The sequence below is a fragment of the Python bivittatus genome, unplaced genomic scaffold, assembly GCF_059951505.1.
Source record: "Python bivittatus isolate LINGU-HERP-01145 unplaced genomic scaffold, Pbiv_v1 ctg000800_np1212, whole genome shotgun sequence".
NCBI classification, from domain to species: domain Eukaryota; kingdom Metazoa; phylum Chordata; class Lepidosauria; order Squamata; family Pythonidae; genus Python; species Python bivittatus.
In genome coordinates, this window is record NW_028277105.1 from 1 (window position 1) to 23,745 (window position 23,745).

General features: G+C 47.8%; 1 protein-coding gene across 1 annotated transcript in view; it reads right to left on the bottom strand.

Annotated features, from left to right (window-relative positions):
* Window positions 1–1,194: 1,194 nt before the first annotated feature.
* LOC103049015 (complement C2) overlaps window positions 1,195–23,745 on the bottom strand; it is a gene marked incomplete at its 3' end in the record, with an annotated part of 45,388 nt that continues 22,837 nt past the window's right edge. Inside the window, 9 exon segments of the mRNA XM_088128625.1 lie at window positions 1,195–1,274; window positions 2,295–2,317; window positions 2,320–2,421; window positions 5,732–5,843; window positions 6,083–6,180; window positions 8,567–8,707; window positions 10,369–10,458; window positions 12,182–12,313; window positions 20,911–21,052. Coding sequence (XP_087984751.1) covers window positions 1,195–1,274; window positions 2,295–2,317; window positions 2,320–2,421; window positions 5,732–5,843; window positions 6,083–6,180; window positions 8,567–8,707; window positions 10,369–10,458; window positions 12,182–12,313; window positions 20,911–21,052 — 920 coding nt within the window.

Genomic DNA, 23,745 nt, shown 5'->3' on the forward strand with positions numbered 1-23,745 from the left:
GTTCATGAGAATGATGCACGGAAATAATGAACTGAGAAGAAATAGTTTTTTGCAAAACCCGTGCCTGTTTCACAAAATTGCAACCCAAACCTGCATATTTGAGGGAACTATTCCCAAAAGCCACATGGCAAATGAGTGCACGTATTAAAAAATAAAAAGCAAGCATAACACGCCAAATGTGACAGATTTGCAAAAATTGAGAAACGGAGAGGGAACTGATACTAATAGATTTCCAAAGAGGGAAGGAATGATAGTGGCAGTTTTGTAAAGAAGTGAAGGAACTGATATTGACAGAACAGCCCAGCTCTAGTTCCTAACGCAGGGTGTCCCTGGGAGGGAATGTCAAAAAGGCAACATATTGGCCTTCGCAACGCAGTAGAAGCCCTGCCTCTTTTTATATATGGCGCACGTGATAAAAAACAGGCTTCAGTTGCACAGTTGCAGCCGCCATCTTGAAGCCCATGATGCCCCACCCTGGATGTCCCTTCTGCTGCCTTCGTATCATCAACGTGAGAAATATTTCCACCAAGGAAGAGAAATCTTCCCTCACCACTTGTTTATTCTTTTGGAGAAAGGCAACACACTTGAAAAATAACTCCCAACCTTGTTGTGTTACCTCCACATCGTGAAGATTTTCCACATGCAGTAGAATGAACCCTCTACAGTAGTAAGGCGGGGTTGTACCACCTTCACAGGACGGAGAGATACTATCGTTGACGGCTCCCCCAACTATTGAACTTCACAGAAAGTAAAATCCCCACACATTTGGGAGAAAAACTGTAGCCATCCACTCACTCCCATAGTGCTATTCTACCAAATACAGCAGTGTTGTTTCAATGTAGGGATTCTGAGCATCCCATTATCGCATGCAATGCAATCAATACACATTCAATATCTGTATACCGTATACCACCCAGTGTCACAATGGCTTGTAACTTTAATAAAATAAATAAAAATGATGATGATGGCGACGATGATGATGGTGTCTATCTTGTCCTCCAGCAGCTCAAAGTAGCAGAGATAACACTTTCTCCTCCAACTATGTCCCCACTGCAACAGCTGTACGAGATAGGCTGAGCTAAGTCTAGTTTCATGGGTTGGATGTGAACCAACATCTTGGTCACTATACCACACTGGCTCAGCAAGGGTCTAATGGAGCTCAGTGCAAGGTCTGGAGAAGCCTGGTGCCCTTACCATGATCTCTGCATGTCATTGTCCCGGGCTTCTTCTTCAAGGCTCTGTTGGCGCCTTCGGTGCAAGGAGGTAGGATTGGCCTAGAAAGAAAAGATGGATCTGTTTAATTCAATTACTATTAGGAGAAATCCAGGGGGTGTCAGTAAGCGGGGTGGGTGACGAGAGAAATGAGGGAGGACAGGGTGGTAATTTGAGTTGGGTAGGGCCAGCTGGAATTTTCCAACTTTTTTGGCCTTGAGGTCAGATGGGTTCTAGATCTTCTGTTTGTTATCACTCAGTTAAGCCCATGTCATGGTTCTTGCTACCGTTTCTGTGTCAAAATGGCTAGAAATTATTTTCAGCAATTGGGCCAGAAAAATTCCAAGCTGTAGTCAAAGGGGTTCTTTGGACCACAAAGGAGTGTGGCCAGATGGCCCTTGACTGGCCACACTTGTTGTTTGGGATACAGAATCCACAGTGCTCACCACCAAAGCCGGTACCTGTTTGTTTATTTACTTAAAAAATTAAAAGGGCTTTCTCTGCCTTTCTGCCAGCACAGGCAATACAGAGAAAAATTGTAATTAAAACAGCAGCATGTCAGTAATAAACAATCAACATGAGAACACAAGCATTCACTATAATAAACATAGAGAGTCAAGAGATCACAAAAATATTAAGCCTCATTCATCATTCATCACCCCTCACTTAGCGACTGCCTCATATAGCGACTGTTTGCAATTACGAAGGAGATGAAAAAATAACTTTGCAGCCAGTCCTCGCCCTGATGACCTTTGCAGGCTTGTAGAGCAAAGGAAAGCTGAAGTAAGATCATAAGTACAGTTGCAGTTTCATTTAGTGACTGCTTTGCTTAATGACCAAGTTGCCGGTCCCAATGGTGGTTGCTAAATGAGGACTACCTGTAACAGCATGATGCAAAGGAGCTTCCAGTGGAAGACCCTGCCTTGGCAGACAAAACAGAACTGGATTCCTTTAACAAGGCTTCAGTTGGGATGTGCAAACAGCATAATCAGTGTCAATCAACAAATGGTTCAGAACATGCCAGATGAGCTTTAGGACCCTGGCAAAGAGACGCGATACCTGATTCGCCCCCCAAACGATACAGGTTTCTCCAGTTCAACGAGGAGATATCATAGTCATAGAATTCTTGGATGCCCTGGGCTGACTTAGCCCGAATGTTGTATAATTCATGGTCAATCCGCCTCTTTATCTGCAACCTGGTTTGTCCTCCTGCGAAGGGGAGAAAGAATAAGTGATCCTCCGCATTCCTTTTCTCCTGTAAAACACTGCATTGCTTTCAGGAAGAACTGCCTCACTCTTTTCCTGCCATTTCTGGAGCTGATGAGAAGACAGCCAGCATCAAACTCTCAGGGGCCCAGCTGGTCACCAAGATATCTCAACCTTTTTCGTAGGAGGAAGATGGATGGATGAACTACAGGTCCTTGCTTTGCGTGCCCTAGATGCAAGACTCATATTCCTTGTAAGGAATGTCATTTAACAAAATGGAAAAAACCTTTTGGCTGGGGGCCCCAAGATGGACTCTTCACTGCAATGCAATCAATTTATACTGATCTGAGGGCCAAGTCCTACATTCCAATTAATGCAGTTGTACTTCAGTTGCTCTGTGTCCATCTTTTGCCTCCCGCCCCTTTGGTGAAGCAGAGCAGAGGTCCCAGACTTTGACTATTAGTGAGAAAATATCAACCTTGTTTTTCCACCCTGACCTCATCCTCTCCATGTTCATGTCCTTGGGTGAACGGTATGGTATTTTATTAACAAATCATGGTTAATCAAATGATGGTTTAATGGAATATGTGAACCAGGTTTTTGGCTGTACTCCACAGTATCACATCATCTCAGGTGGAAGAACCCTACATGGGAGGACTAAAATGGCACTCTGTGCATGCTTGCTAACTGAGCTTTCTAGCTGAGATGTCACGTGAACAAACTGCTTATGATAGCGAAATGCTTTCAGCTATGGCTTTTCTTTTCCATTCGCGCTACCTCCATCCCAGAATTATACACAGAGTCCAGATTGATTTTCCAAATCAGTGTTTTCCCAACAATCTGTTCATGAGGGAAAAACAGAATAGCTCTGGAATGCTTTGTGACTGAGAGCCCTCAATCTGGAAATGCCTTGCATCTGCAGGGGAAAAAAAAAATCCATCCAAGATCTGCTGGCTGTTCTGCTCTGTTGGAAGGGATCTTGGGGTCATTTGGTGACTCTTTTTTCTCCAAAACATGCTAAAGCATTTCAGAGAGACGGCCACCACTTATCCTTTGAGATAGGTCAGGTTAGGAAACTGGAAGGTTCCAGGAATACTACTTTATCCTTGTCAGATATAATAACCGAATCTTGAAAACCTCTGCCATTTCTTAAATCAAACACCATCATGGTGGGGTTCTTCTGAGTCACCTTCTCATGCCTCCCCTTTCCCCAGGACTGAGTTGCCTTTCATTTTTTCCCTTAATGGCTCTTGCGTGATCTCCCCCTTGTTCCACCACCCGAACAAAAGAGAATGAAACGGAGGGCAGCCACTGAAGTATGGACTGTAGACATCCTGAAGAAAACAAATACATTCCACAGGATTTCATCATTAATCCCCTGCCCAACAGAACAGGAAACAATACACCAGATTGAAAGCGCAGGAGCATTGCTGAATGAGACAGGGAGGTGAGTAAACATCCAGGTGGACTTTGCCACAAGGAAGCAGCTACTGAATACCTCTGCAATGTCCATTCCCTCCTTCTCTTGGCCTGCAACCACTTTCCGCGGGTTCGAGGGCTGCACTGGGCTTTGCGCGATGAGGTGCATTAGAAAAGTAGGCGGGGCCAGGATTCTGGTGGTTTTAAGGGGTAAAATGGGCTTTAAGGCTTGAACTGAATCTCCTGACTCTTTAAAAAACACACCAAAAAAAGGGGGGGGGGTGGAATAGTTGATCCTATCTACCCTGGGAAGGTTCCATAGCCCATAGAATAGATGACAGGAGGCTGAATGTGATGCACGGGCTACATTTTTTAAACCCCTGCCTTGGTAAAACTAACAACAAACCCATGATCGTGTCTACACACAGTAGATAGTTCCAGAAATTCAGTGGGACCAGGACATTTTGCTGCCTGGAAAAAAGAGGGCGCACCCACAACCCCTAACCTCACTTGACTTACAGAACCCAACCAGAACTTAGGTTAACACTGACTATCGCAAGCAATCCAGCTAGCGTACAAGGGCTACCCAACACCCTGATTTTTGTGCCCCCAGGTCTCAATCCAGTAGCATCACTGAATTTCAGCACTGCAGTTAGGAAACATCAGCAGGGTGATTTCCTAACATGTTCATGTACAAAACCCATGAAAACTTTAGGATATGTTCCCAAATATGCTAAATAGAGTTTTGAAAAAAGAGAACCAAACTGTGCCAGAAAAGACCGCACCCAACAGCCAATTGTTCTGGTTCTGCCCACATTGGTGCTGTAGTTCTGCCCCACCTGGTCTGGCCAGCAGCCTCTCCCCACCCAAAAACATTAAGTGCAGCTTCCAGACTCCAAAGCTGCTCACCCCTGTGCACTTTCTCTTTCTTTCTCCAATGCACTTTCTCCAATGCACTTTTCTTTCTCCAATGCACTGGCAGGTAGCAGGTCAGCTTTGGAAGACATGTTGCTTTACCTACTAACTCTGTCTTCCAAGGTAGATGAAGCCAGGGGAGATTCAAAACAAATACAGGTAGTCCTCAACTTACGACCATTCATTTAATGACCATTCAAAGTTATGACAGCACTGAAAAGTGACTTACCACCAGTCCTTGCACTTATGACCACCACAGCATCCCTGCAGTCACATGATCAAAATTCGGGTGCTTGACAACCAGCGTGTCTTTATGACAGTTGCCGCATCCTGAGGGTCACATGATCGCCATTTGTGACCTTTTCAGGGGGCTTCTGACAAGCAAAGTCAATGGGGGAAGCTGGATTCACTTAATGACTGTGTGATTCACTTAACGACCATGGCAAAAAGGTTCTAAAATTGGGCATCTCACTTAATGACCATACTACTTAGCGACGGAAGTGCCAGTCCCAACTGTGGTCATAAGATGAAGACTACCTGTAGTCAAGGGCCACTATTGTTCCATCACACACAGCTTCTTGCTCCACCTATGGTTAGGCTTGGCCCTAAGCCTCTGTCTATAATCAAGCATCAAGCAAACATCACTGAAGCAGGACTACATCTTTTCTTTGTTTCCTCCCTCCGACCCTCTGGCTCTTCCTTCTGTTATTTCTTCTTAGTTAAATTCTAGAGTGTTATTTCGTTAGGGTTTTCTTGTTCTCTGGAAAGGCCCCAGATATGTTGAGGGCGCAGCATACAAATCATGCTGGAGTCCAATATTTCATAGTTGCATGGAATGGATGTTTTCGAAATTCTGTTCCCAGCTAAACGCAGGAAAGCAATGCCTCAGAATCACTAAAGAAGGGAAGACCCCAGAACTATGCTGGAACCAAGAACCATGATAGAATGCATGTTTGGTTTTTTCCCCATAGCATCTTACCCAGAACCAGCGTCCAACTAGATATGTCATTCAGGTTGTTGAAGCAGTGAGCAGCTGTTAGAACCCAGGTGTCTGAAACCAAGGCGCCTCGGCAAGAAGAATCCGCACGATGCTAGAGCAAAAATTAGTTCAATGTAAGGTTAACATCCCAGAATTGTGCTGTAGGTCAGCCTTCCTTGATCTGGGGGCCCTTCAGATTCCCGTCCTTACCCATCCAACGGGACCAATTATCTGGGATAAAGCTAGTTAACCTCGGGGGGCCACACTCCTGTAAGCCCCTACAGAAATCTGGGAAGAGGAAAGAGATCACAATGGCTTGGGGGGCAGCGATGGAGAATCCCCTGTACTCACTGTGTTTTGCAGAAGCACGTGCCACGGGCTCTTCTGATCCCATCTTGCGCTGTCAGAGTAGTTTGCCAAACCACATATGTCCTCCAAATCTCTGGGGTCTAAGATTAGGTTAGAAAATTAACAAATCTGGGGGAAAACTGATGATCATCAGTCGTGACATTTTCCACCCTGGGTTGTATCCTTTCTACACAGATGTTCAAGCTCTACATCGCCTATCACTTTTTCAGCACACCAACACAATGTGCCTTCCGTCCCAAGGCCCCCATTGACTTGGTTTAGTGACAAAATTTCTCACTTTTTTTTTTTAGATTTTTTTATCCCGCCTTTATTATTTTTATAAACAACCCAAGCCGGTGAACGTACCAAATACTCCTTCCTCCTCCTCTTTTCCCCACAACAACAACCCTGTGAGGTGAGTTGGGCTGAGGGAGAGTGACTGGCCCAAAGTCACCCAGCTGGCTTTCGTGCCCAAGGCAGGACACATTACCAGAAATGAGGTTCGGAGATTAGCTTCGGCATGTGGAAAATCAACCTGTGTATGTCAACATTTTACTCTGTGTGTGTGTGTTTGTGTGCGCCTTTGAGACAGTGTTGGCTCCTGGCGACTGCCTGGACAAGTCCCTGCAGTTTTCTTGGCAAGATTTTCAGAAGTGGCTTGCTATGGCCTTCTTCCTACGGTTGAGGGCACCCAGTTGGCTTTGTGCCCAAGGCGGGACTAGATCTCAAAGACTCACAATGTCTAGCCTGGTGCCTTCAACACTACACCAAACTGGCTCTCTTATTTCCAGCACTGCAAAAAGCAGTTGTCATTTCTATTTCATTCTGAATCTTATTACCTGCTTTGCATAAATAAAATGTTCCAAAATAGGGAAACAAACAATTGAACCAATTGAACCACCTACAACTGAACAAATTCATTCATTCATTCATTCATTCATTCATTCATTCATTCATTCATTCATTCATTCATTCATTCATTCTCATATATATATTCATTCTTCCTTATATTAATTAATTATTCATTCTTCCTTATATTAAATTAATTAATTAATTAAATAAATAAATAAATAAATAAATAAGGGAGAAATGATGCAGGAAGGGCTGGTTACATACAGGCTGGAATATCTACTTTGCGGGGGCCTCTTCCCCCAGAAATTCTTCCATCACTGGCCAATCCATTGCTCTACCCTAACCTAACCTTAACCTTAACCCAGAGAGATGGCCCAGCCATTTCATTGCCCAACGATGTCATGACCACCGCCTCAGAAGGTAATGCAAGCCAAGAGTTCTAGTGAAATGATATCCCGCCCCCCACCCGAAAATTTCTGTGCAGAATCCAGATGAAAACACAGAAGCAAAATGGTGGGAAAGAGTCCACCCATGTTGCTTTGCCTCTCTGGTTACAAAACATGTATCTTCATGAACATTGACGTGTTAACAGCCTGTCATTTCTAACACGTGGTTTGTAGACCAAAAACGTTATGGAGAGAAATGTTTGAAAGGCCCTAGAACCCTTTGTCCTGAAACACACACCCAAGATGATAAAAGCCTACAGGATGAATGCTGCTCAGTGGAAGGTGGCGAGACTTGTGTCCTTTCATTTGCACAGTTGGCCCAGCATGCCAATTGTGATCCTTCTTGAGCCAAGAACAGTTATCCACACTTTGGTTACAACCCATCCTGACTACTGCCATGCATTTTACATGGGGCTACCCTCTAAAGTGTCCTGAAATTGTGGAGTCCTTGGTGCTCTCTGTTTGCTTGCAGATGTTTCATTACCCACCTCACTCGCACTGATGATGCTACCTAGTCAGGTAATGAAATGTCTACAAGCAAACAGCCAAGCTCAGAGAGCACCAAGGACTCCACAGTTCGACCCTGAACTACAGATATTCCCTTCTAGTGTCCTGAAACTGCAACAGCTGCAGAACATAGCAGCCAGGCTGCTGACGGGTGCAAGATACAAGGATCATGTGGGGCTGTCCTGAAGGATCTGCATCGGCCTCCTGTATGTCATTTAACCATCGAAGCCCTAGATGGCTTAGAGGCAGGTTATCTATGAGACTGCTCTCCTGCTACCAACCTGAGTCACTTTGTGTGAGATGGGTGGCTATAGAAATGCAATATATAATCTAACCAACAAACAAACCTCCCCAGGAGAGGCCCTTCTGAAGATGCTTTCTTAGTAATGTTGTGAGTCAAACTGAGTGTATATTTGTCATTTTCTCTAGGTATGCCAACTGAAGGAATACAAAAATTGTTGCAAAGCCCCTTGGGTTTCTGTGAGAGCTTCACACCTAGGATATTTCAGCAGCTGCTTTGAAATGCAGGAACCCAGAACAAGGGTCCTTTGTTTGGTGTCAAGCTCCCACCGATGGCACAAGAAGCAAGCTGAACCTTGGGCAGATGTATCAACCCCTTGCCCCTTTTCCCCCTTGCCCGCCCCCCCCCCCATCCCTGGTGAAGGAGAGAGATCCTACACACCCAGCACATCTTCAAAAGCTTTCCTGAGTTCCTGTGGATTTTCCATCACAAAGACATGCCGTTCCCCTGTCTTCTTGGATGCAATCTCATTCATGGCACTCCAGTCCACTTCAAGGTTTCCAATGCCAAAAACATAGATATCTGAATGAAACAACAACAGGACATGTTTTCACAGGACAGCCTGGAAGGGAAGATGGGACAGTCCCCAAATCTGATCAACAGGGGTTCTTTCAGATTCATTAAGCCGGTTAATTAGCAGCGAAATGCAAGAATGAACGGGTCGGATGCATTAAAAGCCGTAGGAAATAAGAAAATAAGAACTTAACCTTTTAGAATTCATTTTGAGGGAAATTAAGCAGATGGGGAAGATTTCCAGCAAACATGAGAGGAACACAGCTGGGTTTTTTATACTGTGTTCTATGAACCCTGAGAAGGTTTGCAGTGACCTAGAATTTTATTACCATTTCTCTGCGGGTTGCCCAGGAAAATACCTTAACTGAAATTACTTTTCCTGGAGAGATGCAGGAGCAAATATATTTTCTATTTTCAATTATTTCTGCATGAGATACTAGCATGACTTTTTAAAATTTGCTCCTGCGGCTTTCCAGCAGCACCTTTTTCAACGGCTCTCTTTCTAGTGTGTTAATCATGGATGAGCTGCTAAATTTCCTACTTCCATATCGGCACGAACTGGCAGCACATCTCCTGGGTTTTAGACAGGAGTTGCCCCTAATCTTACATCTCCTGGGAGCATTTGCAAGGAAGCCATGTCCTGGACAGCCTTCCCCAAATGTTCCCTGAAAATGGAAGTGGTGCTTCACGTGAAGCCTGATCTCAGCTCTTCATGATGACCCTTGGATTTTGCGAGAGATTGAGACAGCAGAGGTGGGGAAAAGAAGTTTGGTTTATCTAGAAGAAGCCATTCAGAAGAAGCAATGCAATCCAGATGTGAGAGACAACCTGGGAAAAAAGGAGAAAAAAATGACTTCTTCTATATTGATCGTATTGAGTGATCATATTTATTATCGATCATATTTATATAGCTGCCCATCTCACAAAAGAGTGATTCTGGGTGGCGTACAACGCTCAATTAAAAACCCATAAATACATATAAAACAATCATTAAAACTATAAAAACGATAAGAAACACATAAAAGAGGAGAGTTCTCTATTAACTATATTAACTGTAGTAAGGGAGCTATTGCAAAATCTCCCCGGTCCCCTGGGAGCCCCAGGCCTGGTCACATACCCAGGTTTTGAGGGACTTGCAGAATGTTGAGAGGGATGGAGCTAATCTCACTTCCTGGGGGAGAAGATTCCACAAGGTGGGTACCATGGCAGACAAGGCCCATCTCCTGGGACCTGCCAAATGGAATTCCCTGACAGGCGGGACCCACAGCATGCCTTCTCTGGCAGACCTGATGGGATAGGCAGATGTAATTGGGGAGTGGTGGTCCCTCAAATAACCCAGCCCCATGCCATGAAGGACTTTAAAGATCAAAACCAGCACCTTGAATTGGACCCAGAAGCAGACTGCCAATCAAAAAATGATTTCTTGAGGATCTCCTCATAACAATCAGAGAAAATCAAGTCTTGTGGCTTCATAAAAACAAACCCATTTATTTTGCATCATGTCGTTGACTCTAGTCCACAACAGCTAAGCTACTGTATACTATGGTAGGTTTTCAGTTGAGCAGTAGTTCGGTCTGCTTTAGGAAAACAAGACTCTTGAGGGGGCTCTCGCTGTCACAAAGTAGTCCAATGATTCTCTTGAAAAATCAAGCATGATTTTCTTGACTCACCGAGATAATCTTTTCGGTTTGCTCTCACATTCACGAGTTCTTCTATCTGGCGCACTGCAGTTTTGGGAGAACCTCCAAGATTGGATTTCCCTTAAGACAACAAAAAGGTTAGAAGACAAAATCGGAGAGCAATTCCCAGCTCATGTGCTAAGGCAAAACAAGTGGGGCAAGAGGAACAATTTGTGGAAAATTCAGAGATGATCATACTGAACTGGTGTGCATGTTCTTAAATGAAAAAGACAAATATGCAAGTTAAGAAAAATGGAGACATGGCATAATTCCTGGGCAGCATGGAGATCATAATCAGGCAGGCCTCTGACTATGTTAAAAACAAGTGGTACGGGAACTTTTTAAAATCCATTTGATCTATAGGCTGGAGCTTGGCTCTGAAACACATGGCAGCCTTGCTTTATACCAAGTCAGACTAGTTCTCCATCTGGTGGAAGCTTTTCAAGGCCACAAGAAGATGTTTCCATCACGTTCCCAGGTGGTCAAAAGAGGGGATCAAGAGAGGGATGGTCAAAAGAGCTCCTCTTAGAACAGGAGGGGGGGCTTTCTGTGGTCAAGGACTGCACTCCAAAAAATGGGTCCTGCTGATGTAACTTTCCCTTTCTGTCACATTAAAATACACGCACACAAACACACACGTAAAACTTGGCAGCAATTTTTGAAAGTTTTCTGCAAGGGGGCAAAGCTTTGGGGAAGGACAGGTGGGGTACCACATCTTATATTAATTCTGAAATTATGAGGATCTAGTTCCTCCCCCCACCCACCCAAAAAAGCTTGGGTAACTGGAAGAGAATCAGAAAAATGGACTGTCCTCCTCATCTACTATTCCTCAACAGAGTCCAACCCTCACCCTCATCCTCCTTTAAGCTTCTCTTTCCCCTTGCCATGGTTCCCATGTAGCTAAGCTGCAACAACAATGGGAAGAAAAGAGGTGGATGTTCTCTTTTCTCTGACATCCTGGTCTCTCTCTCATATTGGTAACCCACTGAATCAGTCATGGATATCCAGTGGTTTACAGTAATAGAAAACGTCATACAAGTGGGGGGGGGGGAAACCATAAATAATTAAAACATCCATAGTAAAGACATATAAAATAAGTTCACCTGATTCCAGTGGAACCCATGATCCCCAATATAAGCCAACCAAATTAAAATAACATCAATTGCTAAAAGTTCATAGTCTTCAACACTAAGTTTGGCAATTCTGGGAGAGCGAGGGGGATGGAAGAAATAGTGTTGCCCAAGGGCTTCAGAAATTACAGAGTGAACTACATCTTCCTCTTCCACATCCACTCAGATGGCTTGGCAATCCCAACACTATAGCACATGGCACGAGGACAAATTTGATTCTCCCAAGGTTTCTACTGGGAATCCACGGATGGCTTGCCTTCACTGCTGCTTTTGCTGTTGGAATTATTTTAGTAGTGGCTGGAACAACTTTTGGTGGGAAGAGTGACGGAGACAGGAAAGCCACCAAATTTCATTGTCAAGTCCAAGACCGTTGGCTGTATCTCGATTCCTACTTGATGCTGGGTACTGAATGTGGATATTTCTTCATTCAACGCATGTACTGTCACTGAATTAGGGCCCTACCCCTTTGACTGCCTGCACTTATCAAGGTAGAGAGTTCTTTATCATACCCAATGTTTTCTATCAGTTGTTGGCCAAGGAAGCCTCGTGCCTAGAGATTATCTACCTTATCCTAAGTCAATCATGCCGCTTACAACAGCGCTGGCTAGATGGTGAATGATCTCTCCCCACCCCCCACCCCCAAAAGGACTTTCAATCTCCCCATTTCTCCTCACCATCTGTGAGCAGAATGATGGCGTGGCGGACTTTGCTCCACTGGTCTTTGGAAACGGCTTCTTCGTTAATCATCATCCAGTAAACAGAAGTAAGGGCTGCGTGAATGTTGGTTCCAGTCGCATTGCCGTGATCTGCAAAAAGGGTTCAATAGTCTTGAGAGTTCTTCTTTTTTTAACCACATTTTCTCTAAGGTGTGAGATACTTTAAAATATAAATGCAGAATACAAAACGACAATATCCCAGCACAATGCAGGAGGCAGCAAGCGGGAACTACAATCGATAGCATTCCCCAGGGCTTTGTTGATTTCTTCTATTCATATATGAAAAGAGTGGAGAATGCTATCCTTGGGCATGGATGAATAAGAGTGCTGCCATAGATTTCATTAAGCATCTAGACCATCACACTTTGCAGTGGGGTGAATGCTGCTATGAAAAAAAATCAGGCTCATCTTTTTTCATGCAAAAATCCTCAAAGCAAACCAACCAGTTTGGTCCAGCAGGATGGATACACTCTGGATCCCATTAGTTGAAGAACATCACCTTGCAGGACCCCGGAAACACACCTTCTCTGCTGCGATTGCTGTCCTCTGGAATGATCTCCCCCGTCCCGAGATTTGTGGGGCTCCCTCCCTTCCGTTGTTTGGGAAATTGTAGAAGACCTGGTTGTTCTCCCAAGCCTTGGGGACAGGGGGATTGTGGGGCCCCCTTTTGATTGTACTTTGTTTTCTTTCGGCTTGGTTTAATTTGTTTTTGTTTTTATATTTTGCTCTTCTGCTTTGTGGAATTGTTCTTGTAATAAATTGGTAAGGTAAGGTAAGGTAAGGTAAGGTAAGGTAAGGTAAGGTAAGGTAAGGTAAAATAAAATAAAATAAAATAAAATAAAATAAAATAAAATAAAATAAAATAAAACAAAATAGAAAACTATGCTTCTGACTGTGTGGAAACAGCAGTACTCTGGTTATATTTTACTAAAGTGCTCAGAGACGGTAGATTTGCATTTTAAAGACCTGCACTGCAGAGATTTATCCATCAATGATAAGTGGATTCATTTCAAAGAATGAAAATCTGGTAATATATATTTAAAGAAAAGATTCAGGTGCCCTTTACGTTAATGGTTTAGTAAATTAGGGGAAGATAACTTACATATCTCTGTAGGCTAGGAGACGTTGTAAACAGCTATGCCATTTTCTGTGGATTTTTTATTTTATTTTTTATTTTATTTTTTATTTTAATCTCCCAAACCAATATAATGTTCTACTAACACAGACACTGAGAGCCAGTTTGGTGTCAGGGTTAAGGCACCAGGCTAGAAACAGGGAGAGTGAGTTCCACCTTAGGCACGAAGCCAGCTGGGTGGACTTGGGTCAGCCCCTCTCTTCAGCCCTAGGAAGGAAGCCGTAGCAAACCAAATCTTGCCAAGAAAACTGCAGGGACGTGTCCAGGCAGTTGCCAGGAGTCAAGGCAGACCAAAACAAAACAAAAATACAGGCACTAAATCAAACAGGCGTTTTATGAATGTTCTGTGGAAGGGAGATGAGGAGGACCGTATTTTGGTGAGGTTTATACCTGTAGCTGGGAACTTCAAAGTTTCTGGTTTTTGCATTCTAGCAAGATTTACCTAAAAGCTTTTTCCTTCCTTAGTCAGTCCTGTGCTAATCTTTTTTTCCCTCAAACACAATTCCTGTTGGTAGACAACATTAACGAACACAGTGCCATATTCACTGTATTTATAATACAATCACACAGCAGTGTACGCTGTTGTAATTCCGGGGGAGATACGGTGGCGTTTGAAAGATTACCCTCTGTTTTAGCCTTTGTTTTCATAACACAAATGCACGTAGTAAGCCCCAGACATACTATCTCCGTGCCACTACAGCAGGGTTCCTCAACCTCAGCAACTCTAAGATGGGTGGACTTCAACTCAATTCTGGGAGTTGAAGTCCACCCATCTTAAAGTTGCTGAGGTTGAGGAACCTTGCACTACAGGACAAAATCACAGCATCAGTTTTTCTGTCTTCTCTAGGACTATCCTATCTGGGCTGCCAACATCTGGATGACCACCACTGTGTGGTCTGCATTTTTGAGATGGTAGCCCAAATGGATATGGCAGCCCAAATGGATATGATAGCTCAACTTTCCAACAACTCATAGGCCAAAGGCAAGGTTGACTTGACTGGCTTCCATAACAGCAAGGCAGCAAGATTTTGGGAATGGGTGGGAAGGAAGCACACGAGGCAAAACAAATGGTCGAGGCTTGAAGCAAGCATCCAAGCTTTTCTTCATTCTCTTGATGGCTGCCAGCACAAATTAAGTTTACTTCCAGGACAGCTATCTGATGTTGGACATGTCCTTCTAGACAAAAATCCAAAAATCCTATGTATGTGTATGCGTGAGTGAGAAAGAGAGCAGGGAAAAAGTATGAACATGATATTGTATATGTGTATGAGACATTTGTGGGTAAGGGGAGAGTCTCTCTATACAATGACACAACGACGTGGGGCTTGCATCATAAACTTGCATCAGACACTTGCCTGTTTTGACCACTCCCCCCTCTGAGACACCACTGATGAGAAGCAATATATAAATATTTTAATTGAAAAAAGGGCTTCAGGGAAGCTCGCAGCCAGACCATGCAGAATCCACCGGCGGTAGCTAGCGGGGAAAAGAGGAACTGAAAGCGCCGCTAATTAACGGGCCACCTGCGCCCAGCCAAACAGGAAAACCGCAGCGGAAGCTTTTAACTATAAACTGATAACGGCGCGAGCCAGCAATGAACGGGGCCGCAGGCAGCGAAACAAGATCGCAACGCAGCACAGAACCCGCGGGCTTGCACGTAACGGGGAGGAACCAACCCAGCTGGAGGGGGACTGGCAATCAAGGACAATGGACCCTGACTGATCCTGCCATCATGAACAATCAAGGGGGATTATTGGGGGCCAATAATCCGCAGCTGCAACGTGATCGCGGGGCGGGAAAAAAGCGCGGGAAGGGGGGAATATAACAAGTGATGCAATTGTACCAAGCCAGTCCTGGCTTTGCTTGTGACTACTACATTACGCATGAGTAAACCTTCTTTGTGAACCACACGTGTCACGAGAGTTTCTCTGTCGAACGGGGCAAACCTCACATAAAGCCAGGACTCACCGTTAGCGCTACCCGGTACCACCGAGGAGCGTTTCCTTTTCCAGTACAGGCATGACCAGCGACGAGGAATCCGTGGGTCAGCTGGAGCACGAGGAACCCAGGCTCGAGGAGGGACGGTCAGAGCCACCCAGGAGCGACGGGACAGCGGCCAGGACCGGGCACCCTCCAGCCGAGCGGTGGTCGATGGGTGTGAACCAAGGGCCAGACGGTTCAGGCGTCACGATGACCCGAGGTTCAGGGTCCCGGAACCGCGAGTGGGACGAGAAGTTCGCCCGACTAGAGGAGAGAGTCGAGCGGCGCCTAGACGCCATGGAGGCGATGCTCCAGACCCTGCTACAGAGAGTGGGACCACCGGCGGTGAGCGAGGGGGCGAGCAACAGGGGTGGCGGTCCGGCACCTCAGCCGGCACCGCCCACGATGCCCCGGTCGGTGGACCGACGGGCGGCAGACGCCCTGAGACTTCGAGGTATCACTGGAAAGTTCTCAGGGGACCCTGAACAGCTGCCGCACTTTTTGACGCACATTAGGGGGTTCATGCAAAGGGGTGGTCACCTATTCGCTAGGGACGAGGATAGAGTATCCTACGTGGCCGAGCTGCTAGATGGTCAAGCAGCTAGCTGGGTGGTCGGACTATACGATGCCAACGCGGCGGAACTACGGAGTTTCCCGGACTTCATGCAGGCGCTCCGGGACAGATTCGAGGACACATTGAGCGCCAAGCGGGCGGAGGACGACATCCTGCAGTTCAGACAGCGGGGCAAGTCGGTATCAGAGTACGCCCTGGAGTTCCGGAGGTTGGCAGAGAAGCTCACAGACTGGCCGGAGTCCCTGAGGGTGAAGTATTTTAAGAGGGGGCTCAATCCAGAGATCCTGGAGCGGGCACTGGGGCGGGACGACCTGTCCACAGTGAAAGATTGGATCTGGCTGGCCGGAACGGCTGAATCGGCATGGCAGCAGATCCAACAGAGCGCGAGGCGACGGGACCAGACGAGGGACCAGCCGAGGGAGAGAACCCCCGAGGAAAGGCGGAGCAGTCGGCGGCAGTCCACCGGGGTGCGAGAGGCGACCAGAGCCCCGAACCTGTGCTTCCGGTGCGGAGGCAGAGGCCACCGAGCGGCGCAGTGCCCGACGGAGCGGGAAGGAGCCTCACCACGGCCTGAAGTCAAGCCCCCGCGTGCGACCGGGAAAAGGGCCGGCGACCGACCGCGGAAGGGGGCAGTGGCGGCGGTGACCGAGAAAGGACGCGGGGGGTGGTCGACCCCGGAGACGGCGTCCTCCGGAGAGGACTCGGAGCCGGCGGGAAACGAGGCGCGCTCGCACTGAACGGCGTCCCAGTGCGAGCAGGGGAGTCGAGGCACGCGGACCCAATAGGAGATGAGGACTGCCCTCCGTTCTGGGTGAGAATACACATCCGGGGGGTGAGATCCGGAGGGGAGGCACAGCTGCGGGCGCTACTGGATTCAGGCTGCACCCACTGCTTGATGCACCCAGCTGTGGTCTCGGGGCTCGGATTACAGCTGAGGCGCCTCCGGGAGCCCATTGCATTCAGCCAGCTAGACGGCACGCTGGCGGGGGGGGCCAGCTCAGTATTACACCGAGCCGGTCCAGATGACGATCGGGAGTCACCGGGAAGAACTGAGATTTGTGGTGGTCCCGGTGGCCGACTACGCGGTGGTACTCGGCTTGGCGTGGCTGCGGCGACGGAACCCACGGGTCGACTGGACGGCGGAGGCAGTGCGGTTCGGGGTCGACAGACCGGCAACGTGCGAGAGCAGAGGGGACCGAGCCGTGGAGACGGGTGCGGCCGCAACCACAGACGGGCAAGTGGAGGGTCCGGGACACCAGGAGACGGGGCGAGAGCAGACGGAGCCTGAGACCCGGCCGGCAACAGCAGCAGCAGCAGCGCCGGGACCCCGGAGACCCGCAACGATCCCGAGGCGTGGGGAGGCAGCGGCGACTGGCGAGACAACCGCAAAGAGAGAGGCCGGGCCCGGGGAACCCACGACGGGCGGCGGAATCCCAAGGCAGTATCGAGACCTGGTGGCAGCGTTCGGGGAGGAGTCCGACCAGCTCCCACCACACCGGCCCAGTGATTGCGCCATCGAGTTAGAGCCAGGGGCGACCCTGCCTAAGCCGAAAATGTACTCCCTGTCAAGGAGAGAGATGGGGGCTCTGCGGGAGTTCATAGACAAGAACCTAGCGCGGGGATTCATCCAACCCGCGAATTCACCATTAGCGGCCCCGGTACTATTCCGGGAGAAGAAGGATGGCTCGCTCCGAATGTGCGTGGACTACCGGGGGCTGAACGCAATCAGCACGGAGTACAAATACCCCCTCCCCCTGATGAAGGACTTGATGTCGCATCTGTCTAAGGGGAGGGTGTTCACAAAACTGGACTTGCGCGAAGCTTACTTCAGAGTCAGGATCCGCGCAAAAGATGAGTGGAAGACGGTGTTCAACACGCCGCTCGGAAGCTACCAGTTTTCCGTGATGCCGTTCAGATTAAAAGGGGCCCCGGGGGTATTTATGCAGCTAATAAATGAGGTGCTGCACGACCTACTCTACCGGGGCATCCTGATCTACCTGGACGACATCCTCATCTACACCGAAACCCTGGCGGAGCACGTGAGCCTGGTGCGCACGGTGCTCCAGAGACTGCTGAAGGCACAGCTGTACGCAAAGCTATCGAAATGCGAGTTCCATCGAGAGCAACTAGACTACCTCGGCTACCGAATATCCAGCCGGGGAATTGAGATGGACCCGGCGAAAGTAAAGGATGTCCTGGGCTGGGAAGCGCCGCGAACCCGGAGGCAACTCCAAAGCTTCCTAGGGTTTGCGAACTTCTATAGACAGTTTATCCCGAACTTCGCCCAAATCGCCCTTCCCCTAACCGACCTGCTAAAGACCAAGGGCACTGGGAAACCCCCCAAGCCCAGCATGGCACTTGCGTGGACTGCAGAATGCCAGGGGGCGTTTGAGGAGCTAAAACGGCGGTTCACAGCGGAGCCGATCCTGCGCCATCCCGACCCAGATCGGCGGTTTATAATCCAAGTAGATGCGTCAGACGTGGCAACGGGGGCAGTCCTGCTCCAGCCCAGCCCGGAGGGGGCCATCTACCCATGCGCCTACGCCTCCCGCAAATTCACCGAGATGGAGAGGAGGTGGATGGTGTGGGAGAAAGAGGCGTACGCAGTCAAGTGGGCACTGGCCACGTGGAGGCATCTACTGGAGGGGGCAGCTGAACCGTTCGAGGTGTGAACGGACCATAAGAACCTCGAGGCCCTGAAGACCCCGCGTAAGCTATCCCTCAAACAGGCGCGGTGGTCCCAATACTTCGGGAGGTTCAGGTTCACACTAAAACACATCCCCGGGAAGCGCAACTTCCTAGCAGATGGACTGTCTCGCATGCCTCAGCACGCCAGCCTACGGGAGGAGATCGTGGACTCCATCATCCCTGCCAGCAGACTGGCTGCAAAGGCGGTGACCCGAAGCCAGACCAAGGGGGAGCGACGGGACGCGGCGCCTGAAGTAAGGCAAGGGTTCGCGGAGGCGGCGAAGTGGGACGCTTGGCTCAAGCAGAATCGAGAGGCGCTAACCAGCCAAGAGGGGTTGTGGTGGCACGAAGGAAAGCTGTACGTGCCCGAGGGTTGCCGACGGGAGGTCATGGAAAGAGCCCACGACAGCCGGAGCGCGGGGCATTACGGCTTCGTAAAGACGCTCCACTTAATCCGGCGGCAGTTTTGGTGGCCCACGCTCCGTAAGGACGTGGAGGCGTACTCGGGGGGTTGCCCGGTGTGCGCGACGGCGAAAGGGGCCAAAGGCAAACCTAGAGGGCTACTCCAGTCGGTAGCGGAACCCGACGGCCCATGGCAAGAGGTCGCCATGGACTTCATAGTAGAGCTCCCGGAGAGTAAGGGGAAGACCGCCATTTGGGTGGTTACGGACTTATTCTCTAAACAAGCGGACTTTGTAGCGTGCCGGCGAGTCCCCACAGCAGAGGGGTTGGCGAGACTGTTCGTGCAACATGTTTACCGGCTCCACGGCGCGCCCCGACGGGTCGTCAGCGATCGGGGCGGCAACTTCATCGCGCGGTTCTGGAGGGAGTTCCTGAAGCGGGTGGGGACGAAACAAGCCCTTTCTTCCGCGGCGCATCCGCAGACGGACGGAGCCACGGAACGCCTGAACGGGGGGCTCGAACAGTACCTGCGCTGCTACGTGGGGCACCAACAGGACGATTGGGCGGAGCTACTACCATTTGCGGAAGTGGCATACAACAACGCCGTCCACAAGAGTACCGGGTTCTCTCCGTTCAAAGTAGCCACCGGGAGAGACTTCGTCCCCATGCCGGAGTTGCCTCAGCCGGAATCCCAGATCAACTCCCTGGATGCCTGGTTCGCCCAAATCGACGCGACCCGGCGAGCGGCGCACGCGGCATTGCAAAGAGCCAAAGCCGACTACAAGAAACACGCGGACCGCAAGAGGCTCCCCGAGGAGCAGTGGAAAGTGGGGGACCAGGTGTATCTGTCAACCAAAAACCTAAAGACGCACCAGGCATCGAAAAAACTCAGCCCGAGGTTTGTGGGGCCGTTCCCCATTGCAGAGGTCATCAATCCAGTAACCGTCAGGCTGACGCTCCCGAAAAGCCTCGGGAAGATCCACCCGGTGTTCCATTGCAGCCTGCTAAAGCTGCACCAGCCGGGGAACGCCTGGCACAAGACAGAGGGAGTGCCACCACCCATCATGGTCGGGGGGGAGCAGCATTTCGAGATCAACCAGATACTGGACGCCCGGAGGCACAAGGGGCAGACCCAGCTCCTAGTGCAATGGAAACATTTCCCCAAGTCCCACAGCGAATGGGTGAGTAAAACCCACATAAGGGCACCGGACCTAGTGCGGGACTTTTACAAAAAATACCCCGGGAAGCCGAAATAGAGCCGGGGGGGGAATTGTCTTCAGGGGGGCGGTATGTCAGGTTCAGTCAGCACGGGGCTTCAGGGAAGCATGGGGCTTCAGGGAAGCTCGCAGCCAGACCACGCGGAATCCACCGGCGGTAGCTAGCGGGGAAAAGAGGAACTGAAAGCGCCGCTAATTAACGGGCCACCTGCGCCCAGCCAAACAGGAAAACCGCAGCGGAAGCTTTTAACTATAAACTGATAACGGCGCGAGCCAACAATGAACGGGGCCGCAGGCAGCGAAACAAGATCGCGCGCAGCACAGAACCCGCGGGCTTGCACGTAACGGGGAGGGACCAACCCAAGCCGGGGGGGACTGCCCATCAAGGACAATGGACCCTGACCGAACCTGCCATCATGAACAATCAAGGGGGATTATTGGGGGCCAATAATCTGCAGCTGCAACGTGATCGCGGGGCGGGAAAAAAGCGCGGGAAGGGGGGAATATAACAAGTGATGCAATTGTACCAAGCCAGTCCTGGCTTTGCTTGTGACTACTACGTTACGCATGAGTAAACCTTCTTTGTGAACCACACGTGTCACGAGAGTTTCTCTGTCGAACGGGGCAAACCTCACAACGTACAGAGATATTGGCACAAAAATACAACGTGCAAACTGGTCTAAGTGACTACCTTTGTAATTCATATTCTTTTTCATAATGTCAAGCACCAGATCTGCATCTTCAGCTGCATCGTCCCCAATGTCGACAATTGTCTTGGGCTGGCTGGCATAAGATATGACTGAGAACTTGACCGGAACTTCAAAGCTAGCAATCTGAGGAGTGAAGAAAAGCAAAAACACAAAAAAAGAGGATTACATTTCGGAGAACATCCAATAAATAGGTAATGTTCTAACTAATTACCATCAAAGGATCTTTTTCCATATGATGTTTTTCTACCAAGGTCCCTGCATTTCACTGTAATATTTTGCAAAGAATTCTGAGGCATATTCCATAGCACTCCCTCAGTTGATATGAAGCAGGACTCAGGTCCGCTCAGTTTCAAGGTAGCCTGAATTGACCAGGAATACACAATAGTCTTGGGAGAATCAATTGTGTTGAGCAATCCCTCTTTCAGGAAACGCTGGTTGCCCTCCTATCAAAGCATCTGAAGTTTTGCTTTTCTATAGTCAGCAAGCAGAATTATAACATTAGTTCTACGTAGCGCATTTTTCTATCATGTTTTTACATGACTAAATCCCATTCAGCAAAGGTATAACTTTCAGCAAAAATATGACTTTACTGAGATCAAAGGTATAACTTTACTGAGACCAGTGGCCACTGGCAATTCACCAAAGGTGTCCTATCATGTTAATTAAAAGTTTCCTTCTTGTAGGCTCAGTCCGTTTGATGTTTTGTGCTTCAACCCAGCAGATGGAAGATTAGCAATGAATTCACTCTTAATTAGCCAGCTCCAAGTCCCCACTGCATGGCAGGAGAAGAGCTTCTAAATATAGATAGGCATGCTTGGATATTTATTACACTGATATCCCACCACAATCAAACAACTCTCAATGGTTATTTTCTCTTGGAATTTTGACAGCATGCACAGATACTCTCATAAATTTGTTGCCAGGGTTAGGCTTGGCTATTTGCAAAATGGCTGCCCCAGTGGTGTTAAACAAACAGGCAATCTGTTCTCTTCCAGTTTTCCTAGCCTTCAAGGATCTTCTCTTCTACAGGTACTCCTCGTTATCTGACTACAGGATGGACCAAAATTTATGTCACTAAGCAATTTGGTTGTTAAGAGAATTGTCACATGACTGGAGTTGATTTTATGACCTTTTCTACAACAGTTGTTAAGTGAATCACTGCGATCATTAAGTGAATCCAGCTTTCCCAATGGACATTTTTGCTGGAATTCACTTAACAACCATGTGATTCGCATAATGAACATGTGATTTGGTTAACAACCATCATAAAAAAGGTTGCAAATTGTGATCATCTGACCCCAGGGGGTGGTGTGACAGTTTGCAATGGTCATAAGTGCAAGTACAGGTCATAAAGCACTTTTTCCAAGGCTGCTGTAACTCCAAATTGTCATTAAACGTTATTAAGCGAGGACTACCTGTATACCAAGTTGCCCTTCTTGGCCTCCCCATCTTTATATAGGTGGGGAAACTTCCAAACAAAACACCAAGCTGAAGTCTCCCAGGTGGACCCTGGAAAGATTCTTATAAACTCTTCTTCCCAATCTAGTTCCCTCGAGCTGTATAGGTTCAACTCCCAGAATTCTTAATAATGATCAGGTCAACTGGGGAATTCTGGGAGTTAAAGGCCAAACATTTGGAGGGGGTCCAAGTTGGTGCAAACTTCAAAATAAAGATGCAAAAGGCTGGTGCTTTTTTTGACAGCTTGTCAAGTTTCCCTCTTGTTTTTAATTAAAATTATCCAAAAATATACATAAAAGATGGCATAGCTGAAGTACAGAGCTGGCCAGCTGCCCATGGAGATTTTCATGAATACCATCTGGCGTAATGGATTTTTTTTCCTTTTCATTATTTTACAGTGAAGTAGCCGACTTTAGGCCACAGCTATTAAAGGGCAGAATGCTGCAAATGGCTCATTTTTGCAACAAAGTTTGGGAAAATCATTTGCATTTTCTGTTGAAGTTGAATCCTGTTGAATTTTCTGTCAAACTAAAGCAGGATATTCTTTATATTTACTGAAAAGGATAGGATTAGCTGTCCGTGTTTGTTTGTGTGTCATATTAAGGATTGGAGTCACTAATACATTGATAATTTGGGGGTCAGCCAGTCTTTGCATTGTTCTTAGAAAATCCTCTTAACAATACACCAGCAGCTGAATATGCAAGAATGGAATCCAATGTTTTGCTTTGACCTCCCAGCCCTATTTCAAAACTGGCTTTTAAGGCATTTCCTCCTTGCAACATTCAAGGTGTCTGTACTGCAAACTTACAACTGAATAGGTGTGATCACCCCTCAAGGAAACCCATGAATCCGTGTTTCTCAAACTGGGCAACTTTAAGACGTGTGGACTTCAACACCCAGAATTCCCCAGCCAGCATGCTGGCTGGGGGATTCTGGGAGCTGAAGTCTTCATGGCTTAAACTTGCTAAGGTTGAGAAATACTGCTATAAATGGTAGTTCCAACATGATCTTCATCAACCTCTTAAATTTTGGAGGACACCAGGGCACTAAAAGAAGGCCCATTCAGTATTGATTAGGAACCAGATGTAGTTTTGTTCTTAATTAATTAAATGCCAGATGCAGGAGGAGATTTCCAATGGGATTGAAGCATGCAATGAATCAAAGGCGCTTGCAGAATTGAGTGCTTTTGGCAAAATGAGGAAAGCGGTGTTGCGTTGTTGCACCATTAGTTCAACCTGACATGCCCACAAAAGGGGAGGAGTTTGCTTTCATCGTTTGTCCCCTCCGGGGTGTCCACAGATGAAGTAAAAGAAGATGGTTGACACAACTGCACGATCAAAGCCCCACCCCTTTGCCCG